Here is a 15,331-nt window from a genome sequence, read left to right as displayed (position 1 = left end):
AGATGTAGTTGGCAAGCAAAAAGCTGCATCCCAGATTGTGACACTTAGAGCGAGAGCTAATTATAACCTCACATATGGGATATACAGCCAGAGGAAAGCAGGTGTTAGCTGTATTATCTCCTTCCCGATGATATGGGAAAAAAATGTAAAGTTTCATAAATTGAATAAGATTTCAGTTTAATGCAAAGAGCATGACCAACTAGTAATTTCAAGCATGATTTCCTACATTTCACTTGGCAAACTGACCATTTTTTGAAAAACCAACAGCAAGAATATGGATGTAACTGAATGATATACTCTAGATACACAAAGTGGTCATACAAGCAATTTTGAGAGATATAGGCTAAATAACAACAAATGTTCCCCAAAGATACAGTTGATGCTCACCACATCTTTACATCACCCAGCTGAAAAAAAAGAGGCTGAAAATAATCAATACACATAATAAGCAATAACCTTTACCATCAAGCTCTCTGTCCATTAATCATGCATTTTAATTCCCATCGTGCCCTTTCATCACAAAAACACACATCCTTTCTCGTGTCATCTTAGAGTACCAGAGGCCTTTTCACCAGTCAGACTTCATGAATCAGAAGGATGCAACCAAATTAGACTATTGTGCCCAGAAATAATCTCATTCATGGACTCATTCAAATACAATTTTCTAAACAAAGTAAAAAGACATGGAAAACTGAAATAATAATTTTAAGAGCTTAAAATCTAAAACTGCATTTAGGCGTCACAATATTATATTGTACTGTAAGAAAAATGGATAATCATTTTGAGATTTTCTAAACATAACAATAGTTAACGGCGTTAACTAATTAAATTAACTTAATCTAGTTAGCACAAGATGATGGCAAACTAAATGATAAAAATAGAGAAATGAGCATAAAGAATTAAATATGCAATATCAGCTGATACAAACAAATAAATATATAAATAAAATGTGGGTAATTTATTTCTTTAGGAATCATTCACCAAATGAAAGCAACAGAAAAATAACTGTTCAAATCAGATAATATCTCAATAATCATAAGATTTGATAGATAGATAGATAGATAGATAGATAGATAGATAGATAGATAGATAGATAGATAGATAGATGGATTTTTATTACATTAATAAAAATTAATGTATCTCATTAAGAACAAAATATAATACTAAAAGGTCAGCAGCTTGACCTCATATGACTGTGACAAAGTCCAGCGCATACAGACACATTCCTTTTTCCTGTCAAAACAGCCGTGCTAATTTCCTTTTCCTTGCATAGTGACGACGGCCATCCTCAGTGTATCAACTAACACAGATTCAAAAATTTAAATGCAATTTATGCTAAATAAATGTGAATGTTAATGCATTTCAGGTCAACACAAACCCGGTTGTTTTTTAAAAAGCAACCAAGCTGGTAGCAATAGGGGCATGATTGATTGACTATCTTAATAGATTGTTAAAACTAGGTCAAAGTGCATATTATTTGTGTCACAGTCACACTGTATGCGCCATCCTGCCTCATGTGACGCATGAGATGGTGGTGATGAAGAAGTGAAATGCACTTTCAATCATTTGGTTTACATTTAAACTCTATTGATCGCACCAAATGATCAAATCCAGATCTATTGATGCCTCTGGCTTTGCTAGTTCAGTCTCTTATATACTGATATGCACTGCTCTAAGGTAACGTACATTCATACATTATGAGCTGTCATATCTTTGAAGTACAGATTGCAAGGGGTGTGACGCGGCACTGGAGGAAAACACGGATTTCTTCAAAGAGCCTGAACTGCCTTATATATGGATATGACTTGCACACAGTCCATATATCCACTTATGTGTGATTACCTAAGACAATAATCCATTTCAGGCTATTAACTGTGGAGAAGACTGCCATTAAAGTGTGTATAGTGTGTGATGCTTTGATATTGCTTGCTGAAAAAAAGATGTGAGTGCAACTCTAAAGAAAATATGACTTATGTTGTAGGCAAGAATGCATTTTGAAGTGAGGGTTCAATGCATCATCTTGTGATGTATCTGTTACCTGCTTAGCTTTCCTGGCTTATCACAACAATGTTTGTTAAGATGCACTTGCAATCAAGTAGCTATTGGGCTAAAAGGATAGTTTGATGTAACCGCAGTACAATTAATCTACAAATTACCAAGAGCCATCTTCTTGATACAACATTATAGCTTCAAGACACGCATTCCATCAGGGATATTACATAAAAACAAAAAACAACTACCTTTGCAAATTACTTTTTTTTTTTTTTTTTTTTTTTTGCCTGATCCCTACCAAATTCACCATACATGTAGTCTCAACATGTAATGTAATGTCAATGTGAAAATGATCAAAGACGCGTTGATTTCGAATTCAACATGGGCTAAAAGGGCTGAAGCTGACAAAATATTAAAGGCGTGGCCTATTTAACTAAAAAAAATTAGGTACGCTAAATTGGATTTTAAAAAAAAAATCTGATTTTATTTATTTTTTTTACGTTTTATCACTAATGTTATTTATTGTCATTTCATTTTTTTGTTCCGCTTTTGTACTTTGGTTTAGAGGAAGTTTAGGGGAAAATGAGATAAACCTAAATAAATACATTGACTTTAAAAATATTATAAATTATAAATGTAAATTATAATATAAATGAATACATAAAAAATAAAACAGTACAGTAGTGAGTAGAAAAAACGGTAATGTAACATAACAGAAACTAAATACTAGGGATGTGACGAGATCTCGTGGTACGAGGTCTCGCGAGATCCGATGTGTCCCGCGAGATCTGTCTGGTCTCGCAAGAACGTGGCGATATCCTCGCAAAACAATTTGCAGTTTACATTAGAGTTGCACAATTAATCGTTTAAAGATCGCGATCTCAATTCAAACACACACGCAATCTTATTCCTGAAAGACAACGATTCAGCTATGTCTATTACGACTGTTTCACATCGTGAGTGTCCGTGGAGCGTGAGAGCACGTTTTGTCGCTGCCCGTGTTAATGAATCATTCAGGCCGCTGCCGATCCAGAAAGAGCAACACAAAAAAATCATTATTTCTGTGTTACAGACATTTAATTAACATAAGTACTTGGATAAAAGTTTATAGTTTGGGTATAAACACTTACTCTCTACAGTAGCGTTCAAAACGAATTATCTAAACACGTGTGTATTGTAACGCTTATCCTCTTCCGCCAGGAGGTGGCGACATCTGCCTGTTTAAAAAAAGTATGTGTCATTGAATCATTCATTCAGGAGGTTCTAATAATGAAGCAAGTCTTTATGAATTGAGACACTGACTGAATTTTTTTTTAAATTAATATATTTAATTAATATATTAGGACTTAAGCAATGAACATTTTGTCAAAACAACTAGTAAATTATTTTATTTTGTTTAGTTTTCTAATCTTTTTTTTTCTTCAGAATTGTGAGATAATCGTGATCTCTAATTTATATATAAAAATACATCTCAATTTATCCAGAATTGTGCAGCTCTAGTTTACAGGTTGTTTATTGCTGTATATAATAGATATATTATATTATGTAGATATATAATAGAAGTTTAATTTCATAAAGCACATGTTGATTTCAAAATGCTTCTAAATTTTTTGCATTTTGTGTTTTTCAGTTGAATAAAACCCTACTTTCCCCTATATATTTAGTCAATGAGGATTTCTTTTTAAAAAGTCTAAAAATCTCGTCTCGTCTCGTTCTCATGAACCCAGTCTCGTGTCTCGTCACACCCCTACTAAATACTATTCAAATATTTTTAAATAATATTAATTTTTCACATAGAGTTGTCTTTTAAATTTTAGGACGGGGCCCTGGCATTAAGATGATCATATCTGGGGGTCTGTGACATCTAAAAGATTGAAACTCCATTATTTAGATAATAAAAATAAAATAATAAATAGATAATAACTCTTTTAAATCCCAATCATAATTGCATTTACATATACTTTAATAAAACCAGGTGTAAGCTATTTCGCATTTTATGTCATTTTGCATATGTCTGTTATTCTCTTATTCAAGTAACTTACGTTTCGCCCAATCAGTCAAATTCTTGGTTCTCTCCAAAATCATCTCACCCAATCAGCACACTCATGGGATTTCGACTCATTACGAATCGAACGTGTTCGAATCAAACGGTTCTGTTAAACGAGTAGTTAACCCGGATCGCTGCGACTCGATCATATTCGAAATAAACGCACTGAATTCGAACAGAACGTAAGATTAACATACTACTCGTTGTATGCTGTATACAGTAAAGATATGCCATAAATAAAAACACCAGTATGCTAAAGTCAGCCACGGTTCTGGGTTCAGAAAGTCGACGAGTTGTTCACTCGAGACCGAATCATTAAGAACAGTTTTGTGAATCGGTTCACTGAACAGGTCCGAATAATAATAATAATTAAAAAACCGATTCGTTCACATCGATACATTTAAGTCATTTGCAAACAGCTTGCGCTGGCACCTTGCATGTAAAAAGGCCGTATATAATTTCCAAAGATATCCATCCATCATCCGTGAGAGGGAGGCTACGCGCCCCGTTCCTCGATGTCAAAACGCTGTGGGACTCCATGAATCCCAAAATCACCGTGACTTCCAACAATATATTCAGAAAAGGTAAAACTGTGTCAAGCAACTCTCCATGCACCTAGAATAGCTGAAATTATCCTTGAATTTACCAGAATAACATATTAAAAATGCCAGCAGGCGAAATCATGACAGATTATCAATATGCACGCTCCATGCACTCACATGCGAGAAAGAATAAATCAGCGGCTTCAAATTCACTGACAGATCGCAGAATTCAAACAGCACGCCGCTCGAGACTCAACACCGCCCATTCATTCGGCTCCATCATTACACGTCCACCATAAATCAACACCAAAGCGGCTTGAACTCCGACCGAAAGAGGAACTACACCTGCGTCGCCTCAAAACGACTCATTTACAAATAACAGAAAAAGCTAAATATCAGGATTTCTCACCTGAAAGGCAGCCAGCACTCTCGTGCGCGAGAGATGATTGAGTTGATTTAGAGGCAGCGCGAGCCGAGCTGCGGTCCTGCCTCTGGAACACGAAGCCCCGCCCCTCTTGTTACTAGGGTCCCCCATCGAGGAGATAGGATGTTGAGATAAGTCCTTCAGCTCAAGTGCGATTATTGAACGATTCGTTGCTTACTATCAGCGTTACACACCCAGATAATAAACTAAAGACGTGCATCAGTGTGTGTATGCGAGCGAAACTTGTGTGGATCTCAAAACCTGGACCTTTAAATGTGCATAGTGAAGAAGCAGGAATAATAGTAATATAATGGACAAAAGCAAGATAACAAAATCATATGGGTGTGTGTGCATACATACATAATACACAGTTTATGTAGAAATATATTTTACAAATGTAAAATCTATAATTCAATCGTAGCAAATTAATAATCGTTGCATTAAAAAAATAGTTTACACAATATGTACCAAAAAAAGTTTGCACAATATGTTTACACACTTGTAAACGAAATTTGAAACTGCAAAAATAATGCAAAATATCTTTCATCTCTATTTTCAGCAGATGCTGATATTCTCAGAAAGGCTAAATATCAGTCCATCTGAACTAAATATATATTATAAATTAAATAAAATATATAAATATTTTATTTTGTAGGTAATAAAATTGATACATAAAATGTACAATATAATTTAGTAATAGCAAATTAGATAAATATATAAAAATAGAAATATTTCACACAATATTTACACACACAAATAAATAATAAAGAAAGAAAGAAAGAAAGAAAGAAAGAAAGAAAAAAGAAAGAAAAAAAGAATCTACACCCTTACCTAGGAAATAATGCACAAAATAATTTCCATTTCTTTTTTTAGCAGTCCATGATTTTCTCAAATTGGCCAAAACCAGAAAAATATCATTCCGTCTGCACTGAAATTCTCACTCAGAGATTGCTAGTAATTTTCACACATAATGACATAGAAATGGCAAGTAACACACTGAATTAAACATGACATTTTAAAGTACAAAATTTTACTTTTTCTTTCTTTCTTTTTCTTTTTTTTTTTGGTAGAAAGAAACAGTATTTTTTATTTGTATTTTTTTGTAAAACATACTCCAATAATATTTGCTTTATTTATGCAACCTTAGAAAACCATGATTTTACAGTGTGTAGTAAAAATCTAATTGTGTATTACTGATATTACATGATATTACCTACTGATAGGTTTTTTTTTTTTTTTAATAAAAGCTAAAAGCTCCATTACTGAGGCTAGATATGTTGTCTCAGCCTGAGATAATGTTCTTATTAAATGTACTTAACTTAACATTTGAGTGTTGGATTCACAACTCAAATGTTAAAAACAGGCTGGGAGTCAGTTGTCTTTTTCAGAGAGATGCTCAGGTTCCATATGTTAGTGATACTCAGAGAGAGCTGTCATCAAACATTTATAGGCCGGTCCCGGAAGGCTTCACAGACGTCTGTCTGCAGTCTGTCTTGTACACAGTGTGACCTTTACTGCAGTGACCGGTCTGGGACGTTATGAAGTATGTATTGAGTATTTCTCCTGAAGCGTAGAGTCATATATAAGCTCTGATTTGATTTCAGTTGGTTTGTCTGTGTGTGTGTTTGTGTGTGTGTGTGTGTGTGTGTGTGTGTGTGTGTGTGTGTGTGTGTGTGTGCACGCACTGTAGCTCATCTGGAACCCTGGCTGTAACTGATAGTGTTGTCGTGATGATGGAGCTTGAACTGCTGCTTGCTTGTGTACATGATGAATATGCAAGCACCACTAATGAGGCTAATAGAGCAGAAAATTAGATGTATTATTAGAGGTTATGTACTGTCAAATGCAAAAAGAAAGAATTAAAAGGTGTGTGTGTAGTACTCGCAGACAGACCAAAGGAAATCACCAAGAACTCTATTTTTACACCAATATATAACACGCATCTGTCACTGAATCAGTTGATAAAGGAGATTTTTAAAGATGTTCTAATTTGTTTAAATGTAAAAATAAAGTAATAAAACACACGCATTCATAAATTTTATTTAATATGTATTGTGACATATTTATAATATTTTAAAATAGTATATTTTTTAATTATTGAAATGAATATATGTATAAAACACAAACATGTATTTAACATATATACATACATACATAACATATTTTAAAATTTAATTGGTATGCACACAGACACACACATACACTTTAATATTTATTGTATTACATATACATACATATTATATTTATAATATTTTATTTATACAGATTTTATTTGAAATTATTAATGTTATAGTGTGAAAATGCAGGCGTATACACAACAATGTATTGACACACTGCCAATATATAGTAGTCTACTGTGTAATTATTGCTGTTTCTTTTGCTGCATATATTATGGATTAACCGGAACAAAGGAAATGTAAATAAAGAGGCAGTCATGACCAGTCATCAGCGCAGTCAGCTCATCTCCATGCCCTCGTGACCTCAAAGTGTCCTTTGACGGATAAGCTTTAGTCATATAACTAACAGGATGCTGTCCTCTAGTGTTCACACTGAAAGCTGCAGGGTTTAAACCTTGCCGTTTTTCATGTTATACTGTTAGAGGCCTTCTTGTCCTCTAATGGGCTATGTATTTTTTTGTTTGTTTGTTTGTTTGTTTTGAAGCAGTATAGTGAAATAGCTCTCAGGGTGGTATTCTGAGGTCACGTTTAAAGGTGACCCTATACACATGGTGTTCATTACATGGTGACCCATGATGATAATCATTAAAACCAACTGCTGCTCAAAGGGACCCATTTAAAAGAAGAAAAAAAAACAGGAAGAACTGTGAATGGTGTGTGGTGTACAAAAACGTAACTTTTCTGAGAAGTACGATGTGATCTAAGGCTACGTTTACGCGACAACGATGTAGTCAAAAATTGAATTTTTTCCCTTGCGTTTTTAAAAAGTTTCACATACACAACGTTTTCAAAAGATTTGCATTTACACATATCCACGAAAAAGGCCAAAAATGCTGTATTACGTATGCCGGGCCAGTAGTTGGCACTGTCATCTTGTTAAAAAACAAAATCTGTAGGGAAGTGACGATTATATGTTGTATATGATACGTCTCCGCTGTTGGTTGTAATATTGATGAAGTAAATCCACACTTCGCTGAAGAAGCGTTAGCAGACTCTTGAGCAGCAAAGACAGTATCATATACTCCGCCATTGTTGTGTATGTTTGTTTGCACTTTCCTTTAAAATCGACATGTACTGCACATGTCTACATACCTAACACATACTATGCACGCGCATGACATCACCGTTTCGACATCGTCTCGGGTGTTTTTCAAAAAAAGATTCTGCAAAACGCATCCCGTATCGTTTGTTTGAAAGGAATAGATGTGGGTTTAGTCAAAAACGTGCACTTTGAAACCCGTTTTCAAAAATATGCGTTTTCAGTCCCCAAACGCAGTCTGCAAAACGCAGTAGTCGTGTAAACAAACAGTCAAAACGTATAAAAAGTTTCCCGTTTTTGGCTGAAAATGTTGTCGTGTAAAACTCTTTGTTGTAGTAGAATTCTGTTTTATGTAGTTAAAAATAAGAATTCTTTATTTTCTTCAAAAATAATAATAATAATTTTATTGTTGTAATTATTTTGTTTATTTTGTAAAATGGTTTAATTTGAAAATTCAAAAATTTTATTTATTGTTTTATTGATGCACTAAAATGGATTAAAATTTTGTCCCAGACATTACATTACGTCAGCGTCAATCACAATCAAGTTACGTACGTACATCACGCGCAGCAACACAGCGTATCCGGCTGTTTGCTCCAAAAAAAAGGGGGGGGGGGTGCGGGGTCGGGGCAGCAGCCGCATTTATAATGGGGGTCGCGGGAAACAGCACAGCTTTTTTTTTTTTTTTTTTATGTTTGTTTTTTGTTGTTTTTTTGTTGTTGTTTAATATTTTGTTTTTTTTTTTTTTTTTTTTTTTTTTTTTGCATTTGGAGGCTCCAAAAAAAAGGGAGCTGATGTTTGGTTACTTGAGGCAGCAGCGCATTTATCATGGGGGTCGCGGGCTTAAAAGTTTGGGACCCCCTAATGCTAAATCCACCAAACTGGTGTGGGACCAGCAGGGGGTGACTTCTGCTGCGGTATGTCACAGTGTGATCTCACAATCCTATTTATAAGGCAGTTATTTCCTGTACAGCTGTTTGTAATCTCTAAATGACTTTCTAAGTTCTGTTTAAAAACTTTTATCAGCATTGGAGCACTTGTTTACTTCATGCTTTTCAAACATTAGAGTAAGCCTTTCCTGCTGTTAAAGGCCTTAAATATTACTCAGTGTGATCACAACAGTTCTTAGAAACCATCAGCGAAGCATCACCACACTCTAGGATCATTACGTCGAACAATCTCTCTGATTCTCTAAGGTTACTGCAATGCCCCCTTGAACTTTGACCATGAGCTAACAGTCAACAAAGACATATATACCAAGCATGACGTCTTAGAAGGCTGTCTAGTTTGAGAGAGATACTGTAAATAACCCATGTAAAGGTACATAATCTAATACTACCCTGCACACATCTTATCAAAACAAATATTTAGGAAATATCTGGTGAAACACGACTAATATGATATTTCAGAGATATATGAGAATATTGAGTATTAGAGAACTATACAGCTAATCCAACATTCAAATTTTGCAGAGCTGTTTTGTATCCTGCCACAAGAGGGCATCTTTGAAATGTCTGCATTTGTTATTCCATCAATGTCTTGCAAAGGTAGACTATTTTATATTTCTGCATTGCATTTTCTTGTTTTCATGACCATACACATTGTCGAGTATTAAGCATATTCAGTGTAAGATTGTGCATGTAAACGTTTATTTTGTGCATGAAAAAAATGACTGAAGTAAACAGTGTTGTCGCTAATCTTTGCTATATAAATATTTCAGCATGTGGACTAACCAGCAGTTCAGCCGATATGAAAATATCTCTGAATAAAAATAGCAAAATGGCCAAAAAACATTTCATTTTAAGCAACAACCTGCACAAATCCTACAATCAGCAGACCCCTTTCCATTAGAGTTTTATGCAACTATATATTATTGTACCTAGCTTGTAAATGAGTGTTTGTAAGCTCAGTAAATTTGCTTTAGACCTTAATATTTGCTGACCTAGATACATCAAAGGCTGTATTCTGTCACTGGTATATCCAGTATTGACGTCTTTGCATCAGAAATGCCAGAGGCATTTGGATGTGCATCATTACTAACCTATAACCCACATCTAACATCACGATTCTCACACAGAGTAATGGAAAATCAAACACAAACACATGGCTTTGTTTTATCAACCAAATGCATTGAATTTCATTGCAATTTTCTTATCACACTGGCCTTTACCTTTCCCACTGTTGGGTTGCTTAGATTAAAGTGTCATGGCTTGCACATTTCTATAGGAACCAGTAGCCTTGTGAGAAGGGCAGCCCTCTCTTACCACTCGAGGGTGTGTTCAAATAGCCCTTCTCCCCACCCACAATGCTGTTCTCTATAAAAGGCCAAGAGCCCTTCACATGTGTCACAATGACAAGCTGGTCTAACAGGAGAGAGTCTGAGCCTGCTGGTTAGAGAGTCTTGGCTATCACCCTGAAGACCCTGTTTAATGCAGTGTGTAGAACAAAGTCCTGTCTAAACAGACGCTAAAGACCTCCACTGGAGAACCAGGTGCATAAGGTAAGCAGCCTTCAAAATGTTTGATGAACTTTTGACATTTCGACTATTGCACAATTTTGGAATAAATCTAAGTGGACCAGTATTATAACTGCAGAACCTTCCACTTTTGCAGAGTTTCTACTTTGAGTCCAAACGGAATTCCAATGTGGGTGGTAGAGAAGATCCGAGTGTCCGTCGAGAGGACCAACCTGCCACTTCCCATAGCGGAATACAGCTTCAAAATCGGTGACATCATGTTCGGAGACAAGTCATCCATTGACAAAGCCAAGAAAGTCTTGCTGTGTCCAAACATCATTACCCCGGACACTATCCCCGAGTTCTGCATTCCCCCCAAGATCTCAACCCCAGTGGAGGGCAAGAGTATGGAGCAGGGGAGGCCAACTCCATGTATCCGAGTGTCTCTGTGTGACAAAGGAAGTCCAAAGAAGGAGGTCATTGCCCGAGAGCTTTCCAATAACCATATTATCCAGGTGGAGAGTGTTGATGATGGGCCGTTTGAAAACGGCTGTAGTGATGAGGAAACCACCAATGCTGATCCTCAAAGCCAGGCTGCACTGTCCCTGCCCCACTTAGCTAAAGCTCAAACCTGCTATGGCTTTTGCACCTTGCTTGAAAGTCCCCACACCAGGAGAAAGGAGTCCCTTTTCCACAACGACCCCAACTCGAGTGGAATCCCCTTGGTTCTTCCCCGCAGTAGATCAAGCACTTGCTCCAAATCAGCTTCCCCCATATTGCCATCTACATCCTCCCCTTCTTCCTTCAGCCTAAATACTCTTGCTTCTAGAGTTTCTCCAAAAGGCTTCTCTTTGCACCGACAGGGAACTCTAGATAGCGATACCACTTCCTCAGCAGAGTCCTCCCCTTTCAGTTCTCCTCTCCTGAACAGATGCCCACCAAAACCCTCACTCCTCAAAGCACTTAACTATGAGAAACTTCACTACCGCAACCTCCGGAAGGTTGCCATGTCCAGAAACAATTCCCTATCGACTGATGAGGGTAGCTCCACAGACAACAGCCCCAATATTATGAGAAGAGCATCCGAAGGCCTTGTTGAACCTCTCCCGTGTGGGTTCAGCTTGGCACCTCCGGCTATCTTCCCCATGGACTTGGTTCTGCACCGGGAGAGGGTGATGAAGGAGAATCTGGTGCCTGTAGGAAGGGACGGTACCTTGCGGCTGTCTGCGGAGTACTGCCCTGAAAACCAGAGACTGCGTATCCGCCTCATAAGTGCGGAAGGCCTGTACACTCTGTCGGTGGACCCTAAAAGCATTAACTGCAGCGTCAGTCTCTCTCTAATGCCCGGAAAAGTCCAGAAACAGCGCAGCACGGTCATTAGGAAGAGCCGCAATCCGATCTTTAATGAGGACTTTTTCTTTGACAGTATATCGGAGGATGATCTCTGCCAGAGGTTGCTCCGATTCAAAGTCGTTAACAAGATGTCCAGCATGAAAAGAGACTATATTTTGGGCAACTGTGATCTTCCTCTCACTTGCATTGTCACATTATAAATCCAACAATTGCTTAATTTATTTTGTGTGAGTGCGTGCATGCATGTATTTGTATATATTATAGGAAGTGTTATTTATTGCCAAATCTGTTTATCTGCCAAAGACTTCTTTTTTATTAAACGACAAAAACTGTATCAGTCTTGTGGTCTTTTATTCTTGATGGGAAGCATGATTTTAGGTATTTAGTCAACAAATAATCTTTTATTCATGATAAGAACAGCTGTGACTGAATCAAAGCACGGCAGTCTTAAAAGCTTCCGTAATGGCCTCCATTTTTCCTTGTCTCATCTTGAGCGGCTTGATTTCCACTACACTCTTACACGTAGCCGTTCACATGTAACAAGATTTTTAAATGCAATATACAAATTATGGAGAAATCACTATACAATTGCTCTTGTGGCAGACAAATGAGGCTGCTGTTTTAACTATTACCTCAGGCAACATATGTCCAGTAAATCAATCAATGGCTTCCTTTTTTCCCCTTACAGAGGCATCTTTTATTAAAAGTTAGTGGGGTGGATGGTAGTTGGGATTACAGTAACAGCACCTTCCACATCGCTAAACTTAAAAGAGTGCGCCATTTGAGACGTCAGTAATGCCTACTGTAAATGGTGGGGCTTACCATTAACATGATCTTTCATTGGAGGAGGTAAATAATAACAAGTCGCACTGATTGCAAAAGAACTCACCTTCTCTGATTTCCACTAAGCCTGTTGTTTCCTGCTGACCTTTGCAGGGATTATAAATACCCGGAGTAACTTGAGGAGGAGATGGCTCATTCTCATTAAACTAGCTCCTTTTTTTTTCTTTTTTTCAAACAGGCTTGCTGCCTAGGCCGAGGCTTGCCATCTAGACAAGCATTTAGCATGAGTAAAAGGAAGGTTATGATTTTCCATGGATCAAAAATCACTTAACCCCTGATCTTAACCATTTCAAGACTTAAACTGATTTCAGATTGATTTGAAAGATTGATTTCTGAGTACACTGATGAAAAAAAAAAAAACATTTTTGGGAGAAGAATAGTGGAATTCTTCCTCACATGCAGTTTGCGCTTTAAAATAGCCCACTCCATTAAAACTTGAATAGAATTCTAGTTAGCAGTCACAGAATACATCACATACAGTACACTCTTAAAAATAAAGGTGCTTCACGATGCCATAGAAGAACGTTTTTGTCTAAATGGTTCCATAAAAAACCTTTAACATCTGAAGAACCTATCTGTTTTACAAAAGGTTTTTGTGGCAAAAGAAGGTTCTTCAAATTATAAAAAGGTAAAAAAAGATGGTTCTTTATAGAACCTATGACTGAATGGTTCTTTGTGGAACCAAAAATGGTTCTTCTATGGCATCGCTGTGAAGAACATTTTAAGCTCCTTTATTTTTAAGAGTGTAAGAGACCCAGGAATAATAAAGTTTTGTCAAACTCGTCCATCTCTGATCATTTTACTTCAGTGCGCATATAAAGCACTCTTTTTTGCGCAAAGCACTTTGATCACATAACACCCTGAAGCACATGGGTTTGCCATGTGCTTCCCGGCCAAACTGTCACATTTATGCATGTGCTGGAATACTTGAAAACAAAACCACATACAGCCTGCTCTGGGTTATGTGCGCTCTTATTCATTATATCAGTACGCAGAGAGAGAGAGATATTAGTGGAAATGAATGAAAGAGGGAAGTCAAGCCTCTTAACATATACATGAAGAACATACATATCAATAACCATGAGAATATTCATAACATGCTTTTGACAGATGGCCATGGATGACAGTTTGAATCATTTAATTTAAACTAATCTAATGAAGAGTCATGTTTAGAAAGTAATTAATTACCAAATGTAACTCTATACATAATGATAAATATTGCATATATTTTTGGGTTGTTTACTTAAAAATTATATAATAAAATGTATTATTTAAAATGATTTAAATAATACCATTCTAAACTAGATTTTTATGTAGTTGCATGTTGCAAGTTTTGGATGGTTGCTCTAGGTATAACTTGGGCGCCTCTCTGTTTTTAGGCATAGGCTATTTGCACTAAGTGAAAATAACATATTTTCTTAGCAATTCACGACAATGTTATCAAAATGATTCATGTTTACACATATCTGTGAAAATGGCCAAAAACGCTGTATTACGTATGCCAGGCCATATACAGTATGTTGTATATGATGTGTCTCTGCTGTTGGTTGTAATATTGGTGAAGTAAATCCATACTTTGCTGGAGAAGTGTTAGCAAACTCTTGAGCAGCAAAAACAGTAACATATATTCTTCCATTGCTGTGTATGTTTGTTCGCGCTTGCCTTTAAAATTGACACGTACTGCATACGTACATACCTAAAAAGTACTACTCATGTGTATGACGTCACCGTTTTCAAAGATTCCCGTATTGGGTGTTTACACAGAAACGATAACGGTGCCGTTTTATAAAAATATGCATTTTCGGTCCCCAAAACGCTGTTGTCGTGTAAACGAACAGGCAAAATGCATAAAAAGTTTCCACTTTTTGGCTAAAAATGTTGTGTAAACGGACCCTTAGTGTTAATAGACACTCCAATGTTTTTATGACTTCTTGCCTGTTTTATTGTCCGACATTGCCCGTTTAATCACATCGACATTTTAGTAAAATCATGAAATTAACTATGATTCATAATGCACTGTAAATAGCTGAGTGGAAATGCATGTAAAATGCATTAAGCAGCACCGCAGTGCAAGAAATGACATCCCGAATCATACTCCTTTATAGACTACTCTATAGAGAGATGGTAGTTAGTTATACTTTATTCACGTTTTTCCAGAAAGTCCAGGCTTAATCTATGGGGAAAAGAGAGAGAGCTGATTGTTGCCAGGCAACTCCTTTCAGCATGGATTGGCCCAATGTCTTGCCACGTCGAGCTCTGCACAGTTAGGCACTGTCAACAGCAATCACTGCTATTTGTTTGGCCTTCCAGATGAATTAACTGTTCTTTTCTGTCACTGTTCTACAGTGTAAAGCATTTTTTATTTTTTTGATCATTGTTCAGTAGTATTGTTATTATGTCCTCAAATCAAATTAAATTAAGCATTTGATTTATGAGCAATCAGCCTGGCTGAGTACATC

General features: G+C 36.5%; 1 protein-coding gene and 1 pseudogene across 1 annotated transcript; one reads left to right on the top strand and one right to left on the bottom strand.

Annotated features, from left to right (window-relative positions):
* The window catches only part of LOC109098077, a 148,574-nt pseudogene extending 143,434 nt beyond the window's left edge, over positions 1-5,140 (bottom strand).
* Positions 5,141-10,418: 5,278 nt separating this feature from the next.
* On the top strand, positions 10,419-12,488 carry LOC109098550 (C2 calcium-dependent domain-containing protein 4C-like). The gene is made up of 2 exons (XM_019112140.2): positions 10,419-10,721; positions 10,834-12,488. Exon 2 carries the CDS (start codon positions 10,865-10,867, stop codon positions 12,227-12,229), a length of 1,365 nt encoding a protein of 454 aa, XP_018967685.1. The 5' UTR covers positions 10,419-10,721; positions 10,834-10,864; the 3' UTR covers positions 12,230-12,488.
* Positions 12,489-15,331: the final 2,843 nt, after the last annotated feature.

The sequence above is a fragment of the Cyprinus carpio genome, chromosome B25 (assembly GCF_018340385.1).
Source record: "Cyprinus carpio isolate SPL01 chromosome B25, ASM1834038v1, whole genome shotgun sequence".
NCBI classification, from domain to species: Eukaryota; Metazoa; Chordata; class Actinopteri; order Cypriniformes; family Cyprinidae; genus Cyprinus; species Cyprinus carpio.
The sequence above is the reverse complement of the archived record's forward strand: the minus strand, read 5'-3'. Positions and strand labels throughout refer to the sequence as shown.

Bases quoted from the DNA above. Each gene is read 5' to 3' on its own strand.
- LOC109098550 (XM_019112140.2), top strand. From the start codon at position 10,865: ATGTGGGTGGTAGAGAAGATCCGAGTGTCCGTCGAGAGGACCAACCTG.